Source organism: Idiotropiscis lumnitzeri, chromosome 1 (genome assembly GCF_059441095.1).
Source record: "Idiotropiscis lumnitzeri isolate Australia: NSW breed Sydney's pygmy pipehorse chromosome 1, RoL_Ilum_1.0, whole genome shotgun sequence".
NCBI classification, from domain to species: Eukaryota; Metazoa; Chordata; class Actinopteri; order Syngnathiformes; family Syngnathidae; genus Idiotropiscis; species Idiotropiscis lumnitzeri.
The window spans coordinates 26,871,939-26,898,579 of record NC_142391.1 but is presented as its reverse complement, the minus strand read 5'-3'; the positions used below and the strand labels follow the sequence as shown (position 1 = coordinate 26,898,579).

The window sequence follows — 26,641 nt, the reverse complement described above, 5'->3', positions numbered from 1 at the left end:
CTAATAGATGTACAATGCGGCATGGAACAAATCGAGTAAAATGTCTTCAAAGGAGACGTTATGGAAAATTGTATTTATTGGATGGCTCTTTGGAGCTATTAGGTATCGTGATTGACATCATATCCGCCGCCAACTCTGACGCCAGGCATGACTGGCTGAGAGTCTGGGCAAAGATCTGGCTTGTCTGAGAACCAATGCAGAGAGGCACTACAATCCCAATGAACCCACTGTTTAGCATTAGCAAACAGCCTTAGCCTTTGGTAACCAGCACTTAACTTGATTGCTTGGTGAAGTTGGAAACGGTATCTGTGGTGTTTGTGTTTGTGATGCCACAGTCACACTGTAGGCAGATGTGCCTCGACGAATGAAAACGCTTCTCTTTAAAGGCGCTCCCTTTTTTTTGCTCCCCTCTGGGATCTGCTCTTCCATGTAAACGCCAAGCTAGTCGCAAGGCTCAGGGTCCACCCATGGTCATGTTAACAAAAGCAGGATTCGCCAGTGGCTCAGCTGTATAAGCAGTTGCTCACTAAAAATGAGACAGGACCACTCCCTAGAAACTGGCTAATTTCAGCAAAGCGAATACTACTAGGGTGTGCGTTTGAATTCTGCGCCTTGGGGTGTTTTCACAAAACCTTGTCACACATTAAGACCCCTGGGAATTGTGTGTGTTCTCCTTTATAACCAAAAAGCAAAATTAAACCCTTTGTTGGGCTACAGGTGCATCAGTGTCATGGAAATGTCTTGTTTGTATCTGAAACAACCCAATATGTTTGGCTTCACAAAGGCAGCAGTCTGGACGAGAGGAAACATTAAAGTCCAGATCCGTTAAATTAATAGAAATGTATAAACGTGTGTTCCCACTCTAAAGTGACTTTCCCTCTCAAGATTGCATTGCTGAATCGTGTCATTATTTAAAAACTATTTTTGTCATGTATTTCCATGTGGTGCACTGTTCACTTTGAGTCCTTGTGGGGCTTCATGAGGCACATCTTCGGCATGTTGTGTGGGTCCAGCTCCTGCGTGACTCTTTTCTCGATGAACGTGGCCATGGTCATGTGCGTGAAGCATGTGGCCAGGAACATCTGTGGGCGTCCCGTGATGGCTCACTTCAGCCTTCATGAGAACTTCATAGTACAGTAGGTAGAACACAGGCGTGAAGATGCCAACCACCAGCATGATGACCACCGCCGTCCACCATCTCATGCCCCAGTCGGCTCCGTAATAAGGGTCCTTTTTCGTGGCTGGTTTGAACTCCACTTTTTCCAGCGAGAGCTGCTTCGGCTGGAGCGTCAAAGAGGACACGACCTCGTTGAGACTGGTCCTGGACGGCCCCGTGGATTTGACCAGTTGCTCAATGTCCTTGTCCTTCTCCATGAGGAACCCTTCCACGCTGTCTGTGGAAGAGGATGAGTCCGTGGACGACTCTATATGGAGGGTGGTGCCGGGCGAGATCTGGGTCGTGCGTCGAGATTCAGCAGGTGAGGCCGGTTTGAGAGTTCCAGTGTTGAGAGTTTCAGTCAGCACGCTGAAGCGCTTAACGGGGATCTTCACAGAGCGCAGGGCGAATAAGTCTTGCTCTGTCAGGAGGTTGTTTGAGCGCTTTAAATCGGCCACCTAGAACCACAGACAAGCTCCGGTGAAATCTGCTTTAATAATATCCACATATAATGGAAAACGCACCTTTTACATGCATGCATACTAGTGGAGCAACGAATCAGATAAGGGATTTTGTGTGACGCATCGGATTGTTTTTTTTTTTCCAGACAAGAAAAAAATAAATAAATAACTAAAAGAAAGGGGGGAATGGAACTCGGTCTTGATTTAAAAAAAAAAAAAACTATAGAATTTTGGGCCATAACCAATAAAATCAACTCCTAATGTCCAATATGGCCATTTACAGTTAAGAATGCAATTTAAGGTAATTTATAAGGCAATATTGAACAAGCAGTTAAAAAAACAAAAAAAAGTAGGCCAAGGAAAAAAGCATTTGAACTACCTTGTTGCTAATGCTAAAAGCTAGTTGTTAGCCCCCCAACGCTGCCACATCATACTATGATGGCGTAACTATCTGTTTTTTTAGCATCCTAAATTAGTGCCCGAGTATGAGTTTGGGATGGCGATGTGTTGATGTTGGTTGCCATTATGTAATGTCAACTAAAACTGATAAGGCAAACCGAAACGTCGAAAACTTAAATCAGGCTGGCCATTATGCCACCACGAGGGCTAACTTCAAAGTAAAAGTCTACAAAGGCAATTGCATTGGCATCATTGACTCAATGTATTATTTGGTAAACTATATTATTGAAGTCAGCCTTTGCAAGTTCATTCAAATATTTGAGCCTCTGGAAAGCCAGCGCACCCATCAAGTGTGAAATTAAATAACCAGTCTTGGTTAATAAGTCTTGATTGTCGGCTGATTTCGAAACAACATAAAATCCAAAAAAATAAGCAAGAGCTGCACTGTGTCTTGACGGCTACACAGGTAATGCGCTCTAATTCAACACTGGTTTGTTTCAAGCATTTTGTTATGCTTAATCAACTGAATGACTTCTTGGTGGTCTCGCTCCAGTTCCAAAAAAAACTCTGGTGCGGTTCAGTAAATGGTGCAAACGGTTCCACTCCAGCTTCATGACAAATCAGTCACGTTTGACTGCGATGCGCCACGACTATGACTAAATACAGGTAATAGGCTAAACAGATTCCTGTTGACTTAACAAACATCCCGCAGGTATGTGGTTATGTGGATACGCATCAAGTTTACACACCCTTCAACTGGATCAGACCAGTTGAATGATGTCAACTTCTGGTGTACTGTTGCGATTGGCTGGCAACTCATTCAAGGTGTACACCACTTACTGCCCGAAGACGGCTAGGACAGGTTCCGGCACGTCGGCGACCCTCGTGAGGCGAAGCAGATCGGATAATGGATGGGTGGATGTTTTAAACTGTTTCCCCAAAAAGTCATTATTGCAACAGTTCAACCGAGAGGCAACTCTAGTTGGCACTCAAGGGCCTACAAGCGGGATTGTGATTGTTCAGTAAACTAGCTTGAAAAAAAAAAAAAAAACACACACATTTGTATCATATATTAACATTTTTTAACATTATATTAACATTAGTATTAACAAAGGACAATCATGGACCAAATCCAGTAGTGACTAATTGGTTTGTTATTGTTTATGACTTGGAAGGCTGACAGTTGGCAAAAAAAATAACAGAATTGTTTCAGTCAGTACAACTGCAAAAACGTTTGATTTGTGATTCAAAATTAAAGTTTGGGTGCGACTATGAGGCTATAATGATTTATAACTCTGCTAGGGTATTTGCATTTTGTATGTACTGCATGCACAATATGCTATAGGCAAATTTCTGCACATCTAAGTGCTATCGGAATGTTAAGGGTTGTATTTTTCTTTCGTTGGCATATACTTGATGAATAACTTAGTATTAATATAAAATCTGTCAAAAGAGAGAAAGAACAAGGACTATCTTTTATACTTCTTGCTACTCCCTTTTGAAAACGTAAACTTCTCAATAATGTGATTTATCTTTTACCTTCTATGACACTATTTTTTGTTACTTGCTAACATGTACGAGAAACAAACTTCCATGCATTATCTGTACCGCTTCTCCTCACACGTTCGCGGGGGCGTGCTGGAGTCCATCCCACCTGTCTTCGGGCAGTATGCAGAGCACACAAAGACGAACAACCATGCGCGCACTTATACCTAAGGACAATTTAGAGTGTTCAATCAACCTACCATGTATGTTTTTTCGAATGTGGGAGGAAACCCACACAGGCACGTGGAGAACATGCAAATTCCACACAGGAAGGCAGGAGCTGGAATCGAACCCTGCACCTCTACACTGTGAGGCCATCATTATAACCAGTCATCCGCCGCAAGAAACAAACTAATTAAGGACATTTTTGCATTATTTGACGATATTTGTGTGTTTTGCTGTCCACTTAGATTATTTGAATAGATTGAGTAACACACCACTGCAGGTCAAATAAATACTTTTCCCCCCATTTAACAGCAAACAGACTACTTAAGTCAGCATTTGCATTCTTCTTACGTACAAATATTTAGCACAGCAAACTCTGGAAATTTACCCCAGCCCCCCCACTACCCTGAACAGGATAAAATCCATGGAAAAAAAGATAAATAAATCAACAGATGGAGTGTTTTATTGTAAAATCAGTCAATATTACTATGGTTGACACCATGACAGTTAAGAATGCTACATTTTTTTCTTTTAATCTGAACCAATAGATGGTGTTTGACCTTTCAGGTTTCACTGTGTGCGCTTTGGTCGCAGCAAAGAAGCTCAGTGTAAAAACTAAGAATAAAAGTGAATTGGATCTGTATTATAAAGATAAAAGTTCATTGGCTCTGGATCATAAAGCAGACCCTTTTTGTTTATCAAGTGTGAGCGCAAACTTACTGAGCAATGGTACTGCAAGGCAATGCTGTTTAGGGTGTCCCCCTCTTGGATGTCTCTGGTCAGGTAGACAATGTCATCCATCCTCTCCTTGGAGGTGCTCTTCCGAATCCTCTCTCTACCACGCGGCCGCAGCTCATAGCTCTCTCCATCCTCCTCGGACTGTTCATTCTCGGAACCGGTGGTCCCGAAAAGGTAGGCATGACTCCCTTTAGAGGACTGAACCACGGGGGCCGACTGGAAGCCATAGTGCTGGCCTCGACTAGTCATTTTCACTGCATTAGGGAAAGGTGACACAATTTAATCGTTAACAGCTCAGTATTACCACGAAGCAATAGCAACATTAAATCACAGGAAATTATATAATGCACATTTTTGTATATGTATGATGCTTTGGCCAACTCGTCTGACGTCAAAGGTTAAAATAAACTATTAGAGAGTAAAACAAGGTGGTATAATCTCAAGAGCCTTTCTGGTTACGTAACACAGCCGATTATCAGTCTCAGTGTGTCTATGTGGATATTTTATGATACTGCGTTAATTTTTTGGTCGAACATGACATGAGGAATTTGACACAAATTCAAACAGTGGCTTCAGTTCACACGCCGCAAGCTGTGAACAAATAAAAACATTAAAAAAAAAGCTAATCAGTCTCGGTGCAACCGAGATATGCATCGCTCGTATGAGACAACCTAAATCAACTGTAATAATAGTCTTGTGGTAAAAGCGCAAATATATCTTTAAGATTCACAATTAAGAGAAATCTGAAAAAAAACACCATCGTACAAATTAGGCTAATGCGAACAAGCGCCCACTATAGCGCAGGTTGGGGCTGCTAGGTTACCGATCAGCGATGTAGTCAATAGTAACGCATACAGAAGAATATATACAACTACCTTTACCTAAATAAGTGATCAGCAATCAGTCAGTTTAATCCATGATTACTGGAGGTAATCGTCAGTCTCACCTTCCCCTTGAACAGCTTCGACACATACTAGCTGCGGTCGAGCCGCTACCGCCGCTCACGGCCACGTCAACACAACCATGACGTCATGACGTCAACTGCCTCGGAGGTGCTCAAGCTATCGCGAGACATGCTGAAAAGACAAATCGAGGCGGGATGTTTTCGCCATTCATGATTGTTAAATATGAAAAGAAGAAAAAAAAGATGGTTAAATATGGACTTCGCTACTCATTCTCAAAGTGGCCCATGGAAGAATCACTCTCTGAAGTGAAAGAATTGTATTTAACTTCAATGGTCAATATATTTAAAATCCTTAATAATCATCCCTATGTACATTCTTATTAAATAAATACTTCAGTGACGTTAACATCGGCACTTATGAATAGGTTTGCATGTATAAATGACATCAGTAGTAAAAGACTCAGTAGTGATTAGTGTTTTTTTTTTTGTGGTGAGATTTACGACAAATTGGCTCGCACCAGCTTGGCTTGTTATTTTTTTCCGGTTTGAGCGTCTACGTCACAGCAGGGTGGCAAGGTAATATATATTGGAGGTAATATGGCTCAAATTGTCAGATCAGTTGTCTGAAACGGCAACCGTTCGCCACCAGAATGGATACTCTTGCCCACTTCCACCCGTGAAAGTATAAAAGTGTTCTGTATCACCTCCACAAAATAAAAAATACCGTGTCGATCGATTCTCCGAGCAAGAATGTGCACACTAACCGCGACTGGTTATGTTTCGGACATTTAGCTAAGCTTATCGTTTGTTAAGTGTGAGGAGGCAGTCAGGCATTGATGTTTACATCAAAAGTTCTAGCCGACTCATTCGCCTAGTGTTGGAACGTTACATTGACCCGGAGCTATTCCGTTCCAAAGAATAAAGCAGTGTGTTGTAGTTACTTCGCTACAGTAAAAAAAAAATCCTCATCCAAATAAACATGTATGTCTACGCATTCCCACTTCCCACGTCTCCAGTCATCATGAAAATGCAGCAGAATACTGAAACTACGGAGTTCCTCTGAATGTCTCATTATCCCCAAAAAAATAAAAGAAAGAAATAAACCTTTCCACAAACAGTGTAATTTGCTAAAACAAGTCATTATATATCATGTATTATGTAATCACATTGAACATTTTGTTTTCAGTGCCACTAACAACATTTTGTCTTTTTTGACTGAGGCTGAAACAGGCCAGTTTCAGAATAAACAAACAGACAGGTTTCTTTATTTGGACCACTTTGTGTGGTGAAATATCAATTGACATAAAAAGCTTTCAGTAATGTGAAATATATTCAGCTTGCTAACAACATTTTGTTCCAAGATAAAGTCCACTATTTGCACATTAAATGCTAACATAAAACAAATGGTTGTTCTTATTGCCCATGCGGTCTTCAAACTAAAACACTTAGATATTGCTGATTGCATGAAGTCTGCTTGCTAAATTATATTTTAAAAAACGTATTTCAAACAGCACATCATCTACTTAATACAGTGGATATCAAATTCAATGGAAAATCACATTTTTTGGGGGATGAAATGGCTCAATCTCAAAGGCACCTTTTGGCTACTCATTTCCAGATTACTAAATGGAATGACACACTGACAAGTTTGCTTTCGGCTCGCGGTGTGGCGCTGTCGGCCTCCCCAAAAAAAAACAACACACTTGAACAGCGGATTAAATTTAACATCGCGTTTTATTAGCTTCAGCCACCTCGAGACGATCTGGACGTGCACGCGCAACGAGCTGTACAGCTCGCTAATCTTTGGAGCGGGTCATCGTGCGCGCTCCCGTTTGCGTAGCCCTCACATGGCCGCTGCGCACCGGTGGGGAGAGAGAGGAGAAACCGTTACTTTGACCCACCACAATCCCCCGTTATTTAAATGGCGTACCCGTTCCACCTAATCTTACTACCACTATCGGAAGGGATAACCGACCTTTAAACAGAATTTAATAGGAGGAGGAGGAATATCCATGTTTTCTAGGACGGCTCGATAATTAGTCATGGACTTGGAGTGGTCAGGTAAGTTTTTTTTTCTTGTATATCCTTCTAAAAGTAAGCCTGTTACGCTTTATTATGCCCTGGCTGAATATTTCTATACCTATATTAAGTTTGTATTTCTTATAGCATAATAGTGCGAATAATTAATAAAGAGGGGAGACTATTGAATCGTCACTCCTCAATTAAGACGGACAGATGCAGACGTATTATACGCCGACGACACTAGAAGAACACCATTAAAAGTGACACGGTGCTAATTTTCTTTCGCACTGTGCCAAACGCCCCCATTTCCCCTCGCCCCCCCCCCTCCTTAAAACGGCTAATAACACCGAAAAGCCTAAATATTGATTCAACGCGACCAGTAAAATGAATGGCCGGCGAGCCCATTGACGACGGAGACAAAACGCTTCCATGGTTACATGCTGGATCTCCAATGTGATTGCTACTCTTTGTGTGGGCTTTCCCCCTCTCCCTCCAAAATCAAACAGGGGTCCACATAAACGCACAGAACTAAGGGTTGGGTGGAGGGGAGGGGGGGACTTTGAAAAAAGCCCCCCAACCCAATGTATAGGGCTACTCGAGCTATAAGTAATCTTGGCACACTTGTGAAGGGAATGGACTATAATGCAAAGCTTGGTTGTGTACATCAATTGAGAATGCAATTTTTTGAGTCATGAAACCTGTTCAGCGCGCTATAATTGCTTTGACATGATGTCATCTTCTGTGGCCAATCTCTTTTGTTGCCTCAACCCGGTTTAATCCCATCTCGCACCGGGGCAGGAAGGGAGGGAGCAGCTTCTGTATCCATTCAGCTCTTACACCTGTTCCACGCCAACTGTCTTGCCGCAAAAAGAATGGCAATTGTTTCATCACAAAGCATCACAGGCCTTTTGTTTCGCAAAATCTGCACACTTTGATTAACACCATCCATTTTGTCGACTCGACGTACAACCCCTGAGATCCTCTCTTGCTGCCGGTCCTTTGTCTGTTAGTGTTTATGTCATTGCCTGGAAGGGGTCAGACCCCCCTCCGCTCCCCAGTGGCCCGTGTGAGGGCCCGAATGTGATTCACGGGGAGGAAACTGTTTTACTGCCTGCTTCGCCCTCCTTCTGTCTCAGGCTCCTAATGGCCGAGCGGCACAAAAGGGGGTCGGTGCCGTTAGTGGGGGCTGCTCATTGATGAGAAGGCCTGAAGTGTTGCACATAGGAGGCAGGCTAAGATGGATGATTGCAGGCTACGAGAGAGGGATTGCATTCCCAGTGTGCGGCCATGGAGGGAAATGATACGCAACAGTACTAAATGACAATGATTTTGAGGAATAATGTTGGCGTCACAGAAATTCACTGGCATGGACGAGATTGTGTCTACTGTAATTTCATATCCGATTTTTTTTTTTGTATAAAGTGCAACACGGTACGCGATCCGATCCATACGATCAGATCTGTGTCTGTCTATATGAAAAAATTGCGTATAGTTGAACCTCAGTTTACAAATGACCAGGTTTATGAAGGATTTGTTTTACAAACTGATTTTTATAAGAAATACACCTTGGTTTAAGTTGAGAAAAAGTCTCAGAAGGCTCAGTTGTGCCACTCTGACAGAAACCAAAATATTTCTTCGGTGTTTCTGATTGAATCTGAATGAGACCACGAGGGCTGGAAACCCTGAAAAAGTTTATTTCAGCTTGACTCAATAGACACGTTATAAATCAAAACCATAGTTAAGTCTTGTATAATGGCAATGTTGGATACCATGTTTCCGTAAATCCCATCATCGTTTCGGCTTCCTGATGGGAGACATGTTTCAGCGGTTGCTGACCTTGGAGCAGAGGGACAGGGAAGTGGTGGACCACTCGTGATGGCCAACAAATTTGAGGTCTCTTTGGTGGTCCGTACCAAACGCATTTAGGTCCTGTTGAGTTTAGAACGGCACGTGACCAAGTGCTCGTCTACATATAATCAAATACTGTGTACGGTGATAAAGTGCGTGTGCTTTGTGCATTGGCTTCATTGTCTCAGCTGTATACATTTAAAAATCACATTGCAGCTTATTCCTGACTATTTGTCTGCGGAGTATTAATTATAAGTAATTATCTAATATGCAAGGCTGTTCAAAAATATTCTTGTAAATGTGATTATCTAAGTATGGATTTATTTATTAAAATTCTAACTACATATTCAATATCGATTTTAAAATAGAAATTCACAAAGCTTAACAAATGTTCCATGTGCATACCACGTCTGAGACGACACGCAGTTTCCTTTTTGCCTTCTAGCAATCACTAAACAGACACTTGAATTTAAAATAACGATTAAATGTACTTTTTTTCTAAACAGGTACAGTGGTGGTTTCTGGGATGTCCACTTTGTGCAGCCGCACAAAGCATAATTTTTGTGTGCGTGTGCATGCTTGTGTGTGAGTGTGTGGCTGTTATGGGAACTAAACGGATGTAAATGATTGGCGTTTGTGGAGACATTAAAAGGGCTTTTCAATTATTTTGTTGATAAATGAAAACATGTGCGAGGTTATTGATAAAAAGGAAGTTGACATCTTTGTTTCTCGAACATCTCTGAATTTGGGGGAGGAGCTAAGGTTAGATTGTTTTTGGTACATTTTTAACAAATGTTTTATGTTCTGTAATTTTTATTGTACAGGCTCTTCTCTTGAGTGCCCTGAAATGGGCCTATGAATACAATGAATTATTAATATTATTATTATTATTATTATTATTATATCAAACTGAAGAATATTCATATGTTTCACAATTTTAACAGTAAATGTTTGTGTGAGGAGATGCCAAAGGGGGCACACACCATTCAAGTTATGGGACCGCCGCTGTGCATCTAGTTAATTTTTTTGAAGCTTTTTATATTTATAAAGTCAAAGCAATGGTGTCTTGGAATGATGGCGTTTGGTCACAAAGTCACACAAGATAATCCTTGAATACCACAATCTCTCATATTTTGTAATGCCATGATTTATGTCTCTTTTAATGCTTGAAAACTGAATTCAGTAATTTTCTTTAAATTAATGGGAAATATAGTTTTAAATTAGTTTGTCGTTTGTGTTTGTTGCAACTTGGAAAATAGAGTCTTTTCAATGTGTCGCTGCAGTTGGGGGGTTGCTCATGTACCAGCTCCTTTCTCATTCTTTGATGTCCCTCATTGTTGTATATTTAGTCTTGGCAGAGGAATGTTAAAAGTTGGCAGGAGTGGTCGAACACTGAGTGGTTGTATTTATCTCTAACAGATGCATTCATCCACTATTTTCTTTTTCTTAATGCCTGCCATTGTAGATTTTAGCATTGTGAGATAAACATCTCAAGATACTAAACATTGAGGTCATCCATATATGCAAAGCCCTGCAGGGGTGCGAGATGACAATGGGATGCTTTAGATTCACAGATAATACAAGATGCCTCTTTGGGAAATATAAAGATCTCTGTTCTGAACCCCTGTTTTGAGGCCAGTGATTTATCGAGCACAATAGCTGTCATGTTGGTCTTATTTAGACTGCAAACTAGGTGACACTGACACAAGAGCGATACAGTTGTTAAAAATCAGTTCCAATCACAACTGACAACATTCCAAATTAATTATTTCATTCATTTTGATAAGTGATACCTATGCATGATATTGATACTTTATGATGCCCAATTATATAATATGTATTACAAAAAAGTCGTATTCGTGATTTTGTGATTAATTCGGCCAGAATCGTTGAGGCAGGTTATAAAATGAGATTGAAGAGTCAATACTGCTACGTTGTGGTAGTCAATCAATAGGCGAGAAAATGAATAGCTTCTATGCTGCCATCTGGCACTTTGGCGTTCTTGAAAAGGGAGCCTCGACACCTACTGTACTGTGAATGTGTGTGCAGCCGTGTCCTTGTTTACAACCGAGAGGGGAGAGAAACAAAAAAGGCCATTATGAATAGTATGGTCTGGGTTCTTCTGGAGTCGAGGTCTGCTCTCCAAAAGTTGTAGGAAAAACCGTAAAGAGAACTGTGTCCATGTCAGTAATTTGTGCAAAACCCTAAAAGTAGCATGCGAGAACTAAAGTTCACGTCTTAAAATTGTGCTCTGCTCAGTTGAAGTCCGGCTTGTCCTCAATAAATGTCCTGCGTCGTCTCCTCTCTTTTAGAAGCCCTTTTGAAATGCAATCAGCATTTCATCCAGACCCAAGCAGTTCCACGCAATGAAGTAATACCCGTTCCAAATTGGCCCTTTAGTCTGCGAGGCTGTGGCGAGCACAACCTTGTTTAATCCCCTCAAAGTGTCTTTCTGTCCGCCTCCATCACTGTGTGTCATACAAGCTAATCACTCAGCCAGTGCTCCAAAAATGCGTTAAACTGCTCATGCACTGCTTCCTCCTCAATTGGAACTACTTTCCTTTTCACATATCCTTTTCTACTCACCGTTTCTTAAGTAGCAGAAAAACATTCTTGCTTTTATTTAGAGGTATGTGAGATGCACTTGGTGAAACTTTTGAGCATGTGAACAGCTGCATGGACAATACCTCAGAAAAAGTCTCCCCTCTCTCTCAGTTCCCCTCTGTTTTCTTTTTCACAGTAAAATGCACATTTGATTGACAGGCCCTTGCGTGTGAAGGAGAGAAAGGCCAGTGTGAAGTGTCTTCTGACAATAGCCTGAGGGCTGACCTCATCCATTTTTGTTCTTTTAGGCTGGGATTCCATCAAAATTTCCTTATGTGGAATAGCATAATTTGACTGCAATTCATCACCTTGCCATCCTTATTTCTACAACTTCCCCACCTCCTTTTTGATGGATTAATGACAGCCTTTCACCCCCCCACCCGAAAAAAACAAAACAAAACACAAATCTCTTTTGGGCTAGAGCCTTCTAAAAGAAGCGTGGAGTGTAACATAAACCTTAGGCAGATTTAACAATGTATCTTTTAGTGCTACTCATTTATTATGTCTCTTAATTTCTTCCCTGTATGGTGAGAACATTGACTGATCTAAAAATACTAGAAGGAAAAAGTACATGCAAAGTGCAATTATGGGCGAGTGAGTTGACCTGGTATGCTCGTCGCGGCCACGCCGCATGTGGGTGGTTTCTGAGGTAAGGCCTCGCACATACTGGGCTGGTGGCTTGGCTTAGCGCAGCACAAACATAAAACAAGACAATAAACAAAGGAGAGAAGGCGTGATAGTGTTTTTTGAGCCATGAACACAACTGGAGCTACATAAATATACACTGTGCTCTAATAATATACGGCATTAACAAGTTGGGGTTTTGCTAAAATATATTTGTCATATGCCTGGTTTTGTTTCAATTCAAATACCTACCCAGCTGTATGGCCACAAGGAATACACGTTTTCCAATGTTTACATGCCATATTTTTTTCTGTTGTACTGCACTATGAAACAAAGTGGAATCTCTGAAGTTGAACTTCCAAAGTTGAACACATTTATCATAGGCATTAAGGGAATCCATTTATACACACTCAAACTGTTTAAATCATGAAACCTACAAAACCTCTAAATGTACTTGCCATGTTTTCAGTAACATTTTAAAATTTACCCAAGTGTCACATAAATATTGGTAGTTTTAAAGCTATATAATAAATAAATGAAACTAGTCTCAAGCATTCTTTAATGGTATAACGCTTTTCAAGACATTTACGCACTGAAAGCGCTTCACACTGACTTTGCATTTACCTACTGATGTTGCAGCATCTGGAGCAGCTGGGGTTCAGTTTCTCGCTCAAGGATACTTCCACATGGTCACTTTGGCAAGGGATCAAACCAGTAACCTCTGGGTTGGGTAACAACCACTCTACCACTGAGCCATTCCGTCCCCAAGTAAAGGAAGTTGACACACACTGTTGATGTTGATGATGATAAGTTATACGTGCTAGTTTGCATCTGCTTGGGGAATTAATTTGAGTTGGGGAATTTATGTGTATCATTGGAGTCGGGCCAAAACCTCATAAGTCACAATTTGGTGAATTTAATTTTTTTTTCTCAAATCTATAATATTGGTCAGTACTAACATGTGGGTGTTAATTTGACAGATTATTGACCCATCCAAAGTGTTGAAAATGGCTAGCTCGCTTTCATGATGTGATGCTAATGGTTGACTATTTTGGAGTTATAAGGTTTTGGTCCGATGCCAGCGATATGCATTTTAGTGTTTTTCACGGAAGTGGTACACTGATTTGGCAAAATGGCGTTGATCCTCGCTCATCACGTTCTGCGGTGCTAACATAAAAAGCGCAGGGAAGCCATTGAAAAAGATGTAAAAATCTACATCCTTACTGATCAAAGCCCCAGAGATCATGTGTGATTTGTTTTCCTGAAAATTGGAGTGGTACTCCAAATTGTATCACTTTGAAGGCTTTTGACTTTGATGATTCCATTTAGGTTCCAGGACTGCTCTCACAAACGATATATTTTAAATCCAAAGTACAAGTTTTCCCATTCATCGTGGGCCAGATGATCAAACAGCATGGCAAGAAAGAGATACAGTGGAGTTTACTTTATTTAGTGCTTGGAAAGTGAGAGAACGAATTGTGGCTGGACAACTTTTGTGGCTGCTTCATCACGTAGAGAGGCCCGCTCACAAGCATCCAGCAGTTCTTGGCCAAGAATAAAGCCACCTTGCTCGATCTAGCTTTGTGTACATTTTTTTGGCCGTCTTTCCCAAGTCCAAGGGGGTAATCAAGTGGGCTTTTTTTGAAGACGTGGACAACATCAAGATGGTCGTGATGACGGAGCTATTGAGGACCCTGAAGGCAGAGGTTAGCAAAAGTGAGTTAGACTACAGAGGGATTTACTTCAAAGGGGAAAACTTGTAGTTTGTAGCTTTGATTTGAAAAATATCTTTTGTGACACGAGTCCTGGAACTTTTCTTCCTTTACATGCTGATACGTGGCTACATCTGTGTGTTGCTGTTTTGTGGTTCAATGTAACCAGAAACTGTTCCGCACGGGCGTCTCAGGACGAGGGCAACCTCATGGTATAGAAGCCACACGGGAAAGCCCTTGATTAAACTCCACTGACTGATGTCCAACACACCCTCTTCCAAAAGGGAAGTACAAGTATCGCTTTCCACTTCTGAACCTTCAAATACTTGGAACTCGTTGAAATAATTATGGGAAAGGCAAAATCCACAATGTAATTATAGTCACAACAATTTCTGCTTTCAATGAAAAGTCTTAACATATTTTGAAAGATATGAAGAGAAGCGATGCCTTTTGCTGTCAAACACGCACCCGGCAGGTATTATTTGCAGAATCCTGCGGTGTCACACTGACTACAGTCATCCACCACGTCTAAGTCTACCGTTGAATAATTGATGCAAAAGATTAGGACACACTGGCCACTGTTAGGCGAAACCCAAGAGGCATCATCATCGTACGTCCCGGAGCTACCCGGCTACCGGACACCTCCTCAGCACGTCCGACTGGGATATCTTGTACAGTAGATCAATGAGCAAGTGAGTGTTTGCAAGGGATCCAGAGCAACAGTTTCTGTTAACCAAGATCCTGACACTGCTGGGCTGATAGGTTACAGGATCAAGCCACCGCAGGCTGCATTATCAGCATGTCTGCTCACTGCGCTTATCACTGAGCCTGTGGAGAAGGGCTTTCTGGAAAAGACTAATCCATCACACCCCGTCCATTTTCGATGCCACTGAAGCCTAACACAGCTGACTAGGGCACTCACATTCACACCTCTGTGCAATTTAGACTTCAGTTGACTGAACACACATGACTACATGAGCTACATCTGGAAATGGATCGAAGCGGTGCTGTTTTGGCACACATGACAACAGTGTTTTGGAGGCTGTAACGCAAACATTTGACCCACAGTACTTTGAATACAACATTTTCAGATATTTGTCTGGAATTGTTAAATCACGCCACAACCAAAACAACAAGGTGGAATTGTGTTTGTTCATGCTTTTCCAGCAAAGTGTATCGAATGTATTGCAACTACGATCAAGGTGGAACATTAAAATGACTTATTGCATTTCCAGGTTTAGTTACCACAATGTGATGTTGTGAATGTGAGAGTACGTGGTTGTCCGTCTCTATATATGCCTTGTGACTGTCCCAGATGTACTCTGCCTTTTGCCCAAAGTCTTCTGAGATAGGCTTGAGCTGAGGCTTGCCGACCTCATCTGAACCTCCTCCAAAAGGTAAAAGGAACCTTCTGGTTTCTATTCGGTCCTTGACATGCTCCTTGACAAGCGTCAAACCCAGAACCCCACTTGAGGCTTCTCAATACTATCAAACATCACTCCCTGACAAACAGAGCAATGCTTCTCAATGTTGTCTTGAATTGAAAAGATAAGATAGAGCCTGGGCAGTATCTGGTTCCTTTTGTATGTGAAAAAGTATCCTCTAAAGCTTGATTAGCATTTGATCAGTTTTAATTAAAAGGCAATTAGACACCATGTGTGTTCTTGGAGGTAATGTATGTATGACAACATTAAAGATAACAATGAGTAAGATGAGTGAAGTCACTGCAACAGTCAATTTTGAAGCATCACCGTGGGAGCTCTCTTTAGTTGTGGTGTTATCTTTGGCTAGCTAAAGTGCCAGTTCCCACAATCCATGTCATTTGTTTTAGTGATGAGCAGTTATGCATTTCAAATCTCTCGGCCACGGCCAATCACCCTCTGAGCATCTCTACTAAAACTTGATTGTTTTTGGATGCATGTTCTGTCTGTGGCCGCATGGTTTGCTAAACGCATAGCTTCTTACGCATGTGCGTGCATGGATGTCACAGCTCTGTGCACAGAAGCTAGTATATCAGTGTCAGAGGTCTGTGCCAAACGCGCCATGCTGCCGTCTTCTTGATAGACAGATCCTTGGTCAGTCTGGAGCCCCCGGGGTCATCGTTGGCACATGACAAAACACCAGAACAAAAATACCCCGCTAATTGTAATACAGAATTGTGCCATTCAGGCAGCATCTGCTCTCCATTAGGCACATTGAAGGAAGTGCGCTATTCTGGGTCAATGGACCACCCTGCATTTATTTTGTAGCTGGAGTTCCTGGACTTCATGAGAACCAATACAATTTGATCCGAGACGATCTATGTAATTTTTCATTATTATACAGTGGTGGGTTTTATAAAGAACAAATTGTGGTCGTGATTATGAACATCATGAGGCTAATAAGGGGCTTTAACTTAGATTTGACAAAATTTTCTTGATTGACTGACTATTGATACGCCGTACGATTTGCCTCTGATAGCGCCATAAATGTCACGGATAAATTTAGTTGACAGAAAATATTCAATCAAGTTTGTTTTTCACATAGCTGGCTTTTATTCAACAAAGAAACATTAAGTTCTTTGTAAAAATAATAATAATAATAAATAAATAATAAAACGGGAGAGGGAAGCTTAGTCAAATCTGAAGTCCATCGAAATTTCTTTAAAATAACCGTAAATGCATTTGCAATATTGTAATGTATTAATAAAGTTCCTACACTTTACAGTTTTCTTGTCTGCATGAAACAACAAAACTCAGTCCAGCAAACGTAAAATTCACTTGAGATAATGCTGGGGTACTGGAATGCTCACTCAATTTTTGCTCAACTCTTATATTACACAAGCCATCGACAATCAAGCATCCATCGATTATCAAAGCCGCTTATCCTCACAATTTCACATAATTCACAGAATTCTAAATGATCATTTTAAACATGGATCGTTTCTCCCCTTCCTTAAATGGGACCTTTCAAAGTCTTACCTAGTGTTATGTGCGTCCTATATCAAGTAATGAAAACCAACACTAGACAAAATGAATATATGTAAAGAATCTGTGAAGAATGTTGCAACAAACCAACATGAAAAGCGAAATCGCTGGAATTTAATTAAATTACATGAAAGTAATAACAGGATTTCTCTTTGTATGCTAACACTCAACTCTTCCCTCTCTTTTCCATTAAGCCTAAAGCCTTGCCACCCACCAGCTTTAAATCCTTTTTTGATGGATTCCCCAGTCGTTCTTCCAATGCTGCTATATTTGTGCAAAATCCACAAATAGTCACAAACAAAACAAATATCCACACCTGAATAAATAAAACTTATACGAGAACGCTAATAAAAGTTGTTCATGTAAGTTATCTTTGTTTTTACATTGAATAACATCTATTTATACCCTCCTGAGAAGAGCTCTGACTATTCTAACAGTAATGGAACATTCTAAAAAAAAATGCTATTTTCAAAGTCCAACTTTCCTACAGCGTTCTGCTTATTAAAAATGGAACAAGCAGCAAGACATCGTCTGCACCTAACTGCCCTTTACTTTTTTCCAAACTTTGAATCGTCAAGCTTTTTCGTTAAGAGAATTGTTTACAGTCTAACCTTGGCAAGTCTGCATTATGCAGATTATGAATCAAACGGGTGGAAAGAGATTGAGGATAGTGGCCAGAGTCCTTTGTTGGCTCCACCGCGTTTGTCATGGTGCGTTGTTTTGTTGTGTTAACCATGACAACTGTCTCAGTAGCTTGAGCATTATTTGGAGTTTGAGGGCTGACCATGAGGAGACTAGGGCAGACGTGAAGAAGATTGTAGGAAGCAGAGAAGATAATTAGAGGGGAAGAGAAAAGAATGTTGGCCAAGATGCAATGCCAAGAAACCTTGTGCCGAATAAGTGAAAAACTACCAATTTGGTCACATTTTCTTTGGCGTGACATAGTGACTTTGTGTGGTCAAAGAAAAATGGCGTCAACAACAAGTGTTTTAACAGTCATAACGGCATGAGGATAACAGCTGTTCAAATTATGGTTTGTTACCAGCCTGTGATGCCACTATGACCATCTGGACAGCCTTTTTAAACATGTGGCTGCTTTATTCTACACAATCTGTTATTTCTGTTGTGCAGGATTACTTTCAACACATCTGTGGGGTGTTGGGATGGGGTGGGGACAATTTATTTAACCAGTGAATGATCTATGATTACGAAGTGTCTTTATTCTTGAAATAAATAAATAAATCGTCTTTCAGATACTTTAGCATGTCCCTTAAAACATTTCTCTGCAATTTAGGGCCATGTTGTCAGCTTAATAGCATAATTGCCCAAGATATTTTAGATTTGTGTTTTTTCATTTATTACTTAGTTTATCAATAAAAGAATACTAATGTGCTTTTGAAGAAAGGTGTTTTGTCTTTATGTGTGTGTAAATTTTCAGTTGTCCAGGTCATGGTAATCCGCAACGGTTGAATTGAGGTTTTCCAAGTGCGTATAAACATGACTTGAGCAAGTTCCAAAGGGTAAGTCCGAAAAACTTGAAAGTTGCATATCGTTAGCCTAATTGAATAAGTCGCGTGGAACTGCCAATGTGGAGTAAACATTTTTGACTCGGTTGTGTTGTTTAAATGTACTGCAATGTCATTCATACAAGTTGATAAAGTTGTTCAAACTTATTATTTATGGAGTATTGACTTTTGTATGCGCCTAAATTTGCATGCTCAAGTCAATATCTTGTAGCATTATGGAAAAAAATGTGTGGCACTATGGGGGGGGGAATTTTGTTTTTAGCATTTAGCCAACATTTTAGCAATATGTTCGAATGACTATACTAAATACATTCAAACGCCTGTCAGTGCATTCCAAAAACTTTTTCAAAACTTTCAAACGACGTTGCAGTACCTTCAACATTTGAACGGCATAGCACGGTCAAAAATGTTAACTCCACATTGGCAGTTACACGCTTCGGTTGTTATGCACTTAGGCTAACGATATGCAACTTTCATTGTCAAAAGGAGTTTTTCGTACTTCGCCTTTACCCAGAATAATGTTACCTGAAGGGTTGAGCCGGATAGAACAACTTTGTTTCTGTGTAGCAAAAAATTAAAGAAGCACTATTCCTGGATGAACGCTCATATTCAAATGAGCAGCCAAATGCCAAAAAGTAAGGGTACAGAAGATATATAAACTTTACCATCAGCCAGCCAACCTGTATCTGATTCTAACCTATTCTTTTTATGGTTCTTTGTATAGGAATGGCCACTTTCCTCCATTTGGCCGGGTTGGTATGGGCCCTGTCCATCCCTGGCGCAACATCCGAGTCGGCTACCTTGCGGTTCTTAGGGCAGACGGACTTTGTCGTCAATGAGAGCAGCACAGCTGTGGTCCGTCTGGTCGTGGAGAGAGTGGGAGACCCCGTCAATGTCACGGCTTTGGTTCTGGTAGGAGCTGTGTATTATGCACACATGCTGCTTTATTTGACTGTACTTAAAATGAACTGTCCACAATCAAAGACTATAAACCCTCCACCCATCATACCTTCCACTGCATTTTCAGACAGTCAAGACTTTAGTCAATGCATAAAGTGATGGAAACCTCAAAGATGATGTATGCCAGCAGGAACTCTTGGGAAAACTCAGTAGGGGGTTGGATTTGCGGGCTTCACGTGGGGGTATGTGTCAGATACTCTCAGTTGGTGTTTAAAAAGGCAAGCTGGCCGTGCAGTGGAATGTGGTGAACATGTTATGCCTTTAACATAATTTCTCTTGATTTAACTATTATATCCTACAAAAGATGTAGGGCCTTTTAAGTCAGGCATGCTGAAAGGGAAGCATCAACTAGAACTCATGCAGCAGCCATCCTTCTTTCCGCAGCTTGCGTTTCTTCTCATCACCCTCTTTTGTAATGGAGTGAGCATTTCTTGGTTTGTTCATTTCAGCTGGAGGGAGTAGACACGGGGGATTTTGAGGCTGTTAATGCTGCCGCCTTTCTGCTGTCCACTGAATCCAGCAAGACTATATTCATTGCAGTGAAAGACGACGACCTGCCTGAAGCTGACGAAACGTTTACCTTCAACCTTACTCTGCAGGTAAAAGGCCTTCATTTGGACCTTGCAGCATAAGTTCATGTTTTCAAATTTGTTCTTGCTCCTGATGTTACCGTCGTTATTCCACGAGCGCTGTCTACAAAGTGTCACTGGTCTGATTCAGAAACCTTAAGACCAGCCACTAAGCAAGTGGGTGTGGAGGCGTCAACCACAGTAAGCCCTCTTTTTTAGGCTCTTTGATGTGTGTCCTCCATAAGACTTTACTGAGGTCAGACAGGTTTTGGGGGGTGGACGTACATGACCAGAGCGCCTTTGAGGTTTTCCTTTTCAAAGGCTGTGAATGGAAACTGACTTTGACAGCCGCAAAGTCCAAGCAAGTACTTTGTACAATGTGTAACCCACGTTGAACCCACTCATGAATTGCAATCACAGGTGAAAGCTACCGACTTTGCATTGAAAGTGGAATTTAATACTTTTCAAGCAACGTATTAGTTCATTTACGTGTCAAAATCGCGTTATGATGATGGTGTGGCGCGACATTGTAAATCCTTCTCAGGAGAATTACTTTGACAGTGCTGGATGCCTTACGCCTAGCAGCTATCGTCATGGTTTCAGTTAGTATTTAGTTGTCGAGTTTGATTGACGAGTTAAAGGAGGAAGACTGGTCATTTCTGTCTGATTTAGATAATGGTGATTTGTGATGCACTGACATTCCTCAAATTCTTTTCAATCTATCATCTTTGTGCGACATCTAGTCATTTCCCTGCGATGCAAGCCCGTTTGTCAGAGGTAAGGAACTCCGATTCCTGTGCTGAGCGTTTGAATCAGGTGTGTTTGAAGTAGGGAGAGAGCTAAAACAGGCACGATATGGCTCTCGAAGAACCGGAGTTCCTTACCACTGCCGTATAGCCTACAAGAAGAGTGAACGCAAAGTAGAGGCCCACTTAGCTCTTTTATTTGCACTACAGTGAAGTCAACGCTTTGACCTAATGCCATCCCACCAGTTTCCTTGAGGGATGTCTGGGAAGGGGGGATACATATGCACTTCAAGTAAGGGTTGCATGTCAAGCATCAAGGTGGAAAGAGAGAGTGGCATTCCGGATATTTGCAGATATGTAGTAGCGTGTGGTTGAGTCATTGATGCCAATGCAATACTCTTTAGTAGACTTTTACTTTGGAGTTGGCCCTCGTGGTGGCATAGCGGCCACCTTGACTTCCGTTTTTGCACTTTCGACTTGCTTTATCACCGTTTTGATTTACATTAAATAGTTGCCAAAATGTTGGGGATCCCTGTGTTAAAGCATGTGTACCTTCGGTGACGACTACAAGACTTTAGCAGTAACAACAAAGCTCCGTTAATGCTGAGAATAGCCCTTTATGAATAGAGCGGTGAAGGCTGAGTGCCCTAAGCATGCTGTTGTTTTTAATGCTAAGTTTTAGCAGAGACACAGACACATATGCACTCACACCTAACCAAGACATGGAAATACTACGTGATGCGAATGGAACACTGGTAAGCCAAAATGTGCCGAATACGCTTCGATGTCTCCTTTTCTATCGAAATTAGGCTCAGAAAAAAAAATACAAACCCTCCTTTCATAGTCCACAGGATGCGGTTGTAATTGTTAAAGCAAGAAAATATCTATTGTTCACTGAGAGGCACACAAGGAGAATTTGAGATTGTCAGGTCTTAGTGCCAACTGATGGCTCTCAAGAATGAAGAGGCATCCTGCAGAGAGGCAAAGTGACAAATGAAGTGAGTTGAGACCAGTACTTCCTGTTTTTGTGCCCTCTCACCATGGTGTCCCAGTAGTGGTGACACAATAACGGACGTGGAGGGAGTGTGAGCATCAGGGCTGATGGAGGAGGTGTGGTGACCTCGTTTAACTCTTTGAATTGCTTCCGTTCTCCAGAGCTCCTCCAATGGTGTGACACTGGGAACACCCCGCAAAGCCACCATAACCATCCTATCCAATGATAATGCCTTTGGAATCATTGCCTTCAACTCAGTAAGAAAATTGTCTTGACTTCATTTGTTGTCTTTGTCGATCTGTAACTGAATTGGACAATCCTTAATGGCCTGATGCCATATATGTGCACTTATCATGAACTATATATGTTGTGGCAAACAAATCCTCATCAAACCTTGATTCAATGTAACAGTGGTGATGAATTCAGTTTCCATGGTAGCCGTGGAATTTTTGGGAACCATTTGTCTTACCACCTCCAGCTGGTTTGATGTGATTGGATGATTGCTTGCCAAGTCCTGTCGGGCTTGTAACTGATTCTGAGTTGGATTTTTTCCAAGTATTTTTTTATGTTTCAGCTATAGTCAATGTTCACCGCAATAAAAAAAAAATGACAACACCAAAATGACAAAGTTTTAAATTAGGTTTGACAATTGTAATTCTAAATGATAGTCTCCCTGTTAATATTTATTATACTGGTATTTATCATCTCGCATCCAATTGATACTGAGCTATCCCAGTTGTTTGTAAACAGATTTTGTGTTATTATTACTTATCATCCCGATCCGAGCCCATTCCAACCAGATCCTGTACAAAGATGTGTGATTTCATATGTGTCTGTCTGTCTCTCCCATCACAGACTGAGGAGGTCCTAGTTGATGAGCCAAAAGGAGAAAACCAGTTTGTGCCTCTCACTCTTATCAGAGAAAGGGGTACATATGGGACAGTGACTGTGAAATATGAGGTTTCAGAACGTCATGCATAAAATAAACACCTTTATTCCTTTTTGATATATATTTATTAAATAATAAAATCTTTTAATATGGACTTTTCAGGTTTTTGGGGGGCCCAATCCTGCGTTTGAGGACCTCACTCCTGACAGAGGAAATATCACTATTCCTGTTGGATATTCTGTTGTTCACTTCAACATTCTCATACGGGATGACCAGGTACCTAGCAAAAAGCAACATTTAATTATTTACCGCTTCATGTAAGCTCATGGACCATTTTCTTTGCGTGGACCAGATTCCAGAAGACGATGAAGTGTTTTCAGTCCGCCTCACGAGCACAGCAGGCGGCGCTCTCCTCAGGCCCAATGGCAGCATTGTTCAGCTGCGGATCCGACGCAATGACAGCCCACTGAGATTCTTACAATCGATAATTGCAGTACCTGAGTCTGTTGGAGTCATCGCCCTGAATGTGACACGTGGTCTGTTGAGCGAGGACGGGCCACTTGTCGGCTCTGTTGACACTGAGGTACAGTATTACTGTTATCGCATATATGTGGTTTGTAATTTCTATTCCCCCCCCATGTGGTGAATACAGCTGTTTCCCCCACTAATCCATAAACCTAACTCACTTCCTTATTATGGTCTAGCAATCAAAAAGAGAGTAGATTGAACACACGTGTGTTGTTTGAGGCACTTACAATCTTTTCAACCACAGAATGTGATCTATATATTGCTCATAAATAGGTGTGGAAAGGATCTACTAAGTGACACCAAGGATTTCGACTGCCAAACAAGGATCAGCAAAATATTTAATTTTCATTTCAATTTGCGCCTTCTGAGAGTACATCATGCAAATAAAAAAATGTAGATTCGTCAAAGCTGAGACAAAATGCTCTCTCTTAATTTGTTTCTTTAAATACCACATTTGAAAGGCTGATGCAAACCGGCTATATCGAGGCCAAAGGAGACTGACGTAAATATTTGAAATGCCAGAAACAAAAATCATTGTAATTTTGAATCTTTTAAATGTTCAAAGGGCTGACTACACACCAATAAGATGTTGCTCACGGTGTAGTCCGCAACAGCGGCATGTCAGAGCCAAAGTTGGGGCACCTGAGGGGACTGTTCGGTCGATTCAACAAGTAGAATTGGTTCAGGCAGTTGGGAATAATGATCACTATGATTGGCTGTCAGCTCGCGAATCAGTGCACTGGTACGGGAAGTGGCAAAAGTGAACAAACGGTGAAAATTGAAGCTATTCCTCAAAAACTGAATCAACTTCACTTATTTTTCACATTCCGAAGACAAATTAATCACTCTCATTCAAGAATGGCCATCGTTATTGGACATCACCATCAAAGGCTACGCATTGACTATCGCCACCGATTGCATGGAGGGATACTACTCGGATTGGTGTGTAGAGGCCTTTAGACTGACTCACAAGAAGGAGTCATACCAAATTTTCCATGAGAAAACTTCTTTCAATTGAGCATTTCCCTATTTCTGGGTCATTTTGCAGAAGCATCTGTGTCTAAAGCCAAACTACTTTTACTTTCTGGACCTGGATTTCCAATCTCTGACTAAATCAGACCTTTGATGTTTTCCAGTGTGTATTCCAATGATGTAGAAAATATTGCCTCAGTAAGAAACATCTGTACTCAATTCAACAGGTTTCTGTGGATTATATACTTGTAAATGGCAAAGGGCTAGTGAGCGCAACCGCTGATGAGGACTTCGTTGACCTGCAGCCGGCCAGGACCATCACCTTCCCTCCATTTGTCTACAAGACCAGCCTGCTGTTTAATATTACGGATGATGACGTGCCAGAAATCGCAGAGTCCTTCCAAGTGGTCCTGCTAGAAGCGAGCCTAAAAGGAGATGCAGTGCTAGTTCCTCCCACTTCCGTTCTTGTGACCATCGAGCCAAATGATAAGCCTCACGGTGTTTTGTCAATCAGCAGCAGCGCGGTCATTCAGCCACTTAGCATTGACGAGGACCTGACACCGAGGTGAATACCCTGCGTGCCCGATATAAGTGAAAATAACAACAGTAATCTAACACATTTTCATTGATGTTCCTGCAGATTTGATGGTATTCTTATTGTAAGAAATGGCGGTAGCTATGGCAAAGTGTCTGCCAACTGGTCCATTAGTCGAAACTCAAGTGTCGTCTCGCCGGTATCGGATGACTTGGCACCTGAGGCAGGGATGGTGAGCTTTGCCCCTGGTCAGGTAACTGCTGTGATCCCACTAAATATCGTCACAGACGATCTCCCGGAAGAGGCGGAAGCTTTTGTTCTAAGGCTGCTACCGCATTCTGTGACTGGTGATGCAGAGTTGGACGAACCCATGGAGGTTAGTAAAGAAAAATTCATGCAATACAATTTCAAGCTTGTTTGGGGGAGAAAACCCCTCCAGATGTTGTTTTACATTGCTTTTTGTGCACTTGTTTGGTACAGAATGTGAGCCAATTAGAGGTACAGTACACTTGGCACTTTTTGAAAGCCAACTTCTTCGTCAGCAACTTTGCTCGGTGGGGTTCCCATTAATGTAGCTGACTGGATAAAACGCAGGCCTTCTAAATGCGAAGAAGTCTGTGTGCTTTTAAAGCGTGGGTGAATTTATGGTCCCCATTTTCATCATCCATCATTTGTTAAATCAATTGGCAGATCGAAAAGTCTATTCTTTTGATGAGTTGCAAAGAGACTCTTTGGTCGCACATGAATACACATCATCACCTCACGTCGTAAAAGTGCTGCATCTGTTTGCCACTTGCGCACAATGACTATTCTCAACAGAACATGTGTTAAGGCCCGTCATAAGACTCAAGCAGGGCTCAAGTTTTGTTTATTTTCTCAATTAATCTTACAAAAACATCAGTCATGCATTGTTCCAAGTCGTAAATCAATTGTTTACATACAAAGCACCACACATGTGGGATTCAGGGAAAGAAAAGGGCTCTAATTAGAGTATGGTAGTCATCACGTCTGCAGTAGACTTAATTAAAGAGGAAGTATTGCTATAGTTAGCTTTAAGATCTGTTTTACTACTTTCAGGCTCCTAAGCCTTTCCTCTCTCATCCGCACCTCACCATGCTCCTTCGGAACGCAACAAAAGATGCTAATGGGATATATGCATCAATAATGACACACGTGGCTCCTGTGTGGGGGATGCTACCTGTTTGAAGTAGTTGCTCAAATATGTGAAGCATTATGTTGATTCAGATTAATTTGTGATGGCAGGTAAAGACACACTTTTGTTTTCTTCAGATGGTGTTTTACATCCAAGACAGTGATGACGTCTACGGGATATTCCGCTTCAATCCTGGAAAAGAGCAAAGCATCCAAAGCCAACCAGAAGGCCGTTTCCTGGCACTCCACTTCCTACGGGAGGGTGGCACGTTGGGTCAAGTCTCACTGAGTCTCACAGCCCTCTACATTCCCGCAGGTCCGATAGATCCAGCACTGGCGAAAGACCAGGTTCTAAATGTTAGCAGAACTGTGAATGTTGTCTTCTCCCATGAGCGTACAGCATTTGTTGTACTACCAATCAGGAACGATGCTTTTCTTCAAAATGGAGCTCATTTCTTTATACAGGTAACTTGTAAAGAATGTCCTCTTCCCATTTGTGCCTGCCCAAATTAGAGCTATTTGACGTTTAAGTGTCTCATTTGAATGTGTGAGGGATTTTATAATCTCACTTGCATCTGGTGTGTTGCCATGGGAACAGCTTCTAACTTTAAGCACATGCCTTTAAC

At 41.4% G+C, this 26,641-nt stretch overlaps 2 protein-coding genes across 3 annotated transcripts in view; one reads left to right on the top strand and one right to left on the bottom strand.

Moving 5' to 3' along the window:
* Window positions 1-116: 116 nt before the first annotated feature.
* lysmd3 (LysM, putative peptidoglycan-binding, domain containing 3) lies at window positions 117-5,540 on the bottom strand. Of its 2 annotated transcripts, none has more exons than XM_088292331.1 (3): window positions 5,411-5,540; window positions 4,447-4,718; window positions 117-1,614 (listed from the first exon to the last, which is right to left on the bottom strand). In XM_088292331.1, exons 2-3 carry the CDS (start codon window positions 4,711-4,713, stop codon window positions 928-930), a joined length of 954 nt encoding a protein of 317 aa, XP_088148457.1. In that variant the 5' UTR covers window positions 4,714-4,718; window positions 5,411-5,540; the 3' UTR covers window positions 117-927. The 2 variants fall into 2 exon arrangements, with proteins under 2 accessions (XP_088148457.1, XP_088148456.1); XM_088292330.1 differs by having other exon boundaries at window positions 5,346-5,514.
* Window positions 5,541-7,198: 1,658 nt separating this feature from the next.
* The window catches only part of adgrv1 (adhesion G protein-coupled receptor V1), a 95,581-nt gene continuing 76,138 nt past the window's right edge, over window positions 7,199-26,641 (top strand). Inside the window, exons 1-10 of the mRNA XM_088292310.1 lie at window positions 7,199-7,429; window positions 19,395-19,582; window positions 20,080-20,229; window positions 22,101-22,196; window positions 22,795-22,899; window positions 22,991-23,104; window positions 23,181-23,411; window positions 24,556-24,893; window positions 24,969-25,239; window positions 26,154-26,480. Of these exons, the coding sequence (XP_088148436.1) occupies window positions 7,411-7,429; window positions 19,395-19,582; window positions 20,080-20,229; window positions 22,101-22,196; window positions 22,795-22,899; window positions 22,991-23,104; window positions 23,181-23,411; window positions 24,556-24,893; window positions 24,969-25,239; window positions 26,154-26,480 (1,839 nt within the window). The 5' untranslated portion in view covers window positions 7,199-7,410. The remainder of the gene's footprint in view (window positions 7,430-19,394; window positions 19,583-20,079; window positions 20,230-22,100; window positions 22,197-22,794; window positions 22,900-22,990; window positions 23,105-23,180; window positions 23,412-24,555; window positions 24,894-24,968; window positions 25,240-26,153; window positions 26,481-26,641) is intronic.

Excerpts from the sequence above, each read along its gene's own strand:
- lysmd3 (XM_088292331.1), bottom strand. The coding sequence starts at position 4,713 with ATGACTAGTCGAGGCCAGCACTATGGCTTCCAGTCGGCCCCCGTGGTT. Across the intron at positions 1,615-4,446 it reads CCTTGCAGTACCATTGCTCA|GTGGCCGATTTAAAGCGCTC; the intron begins GTAAGTTTGCGC and ends CTGTGGTTCTAG.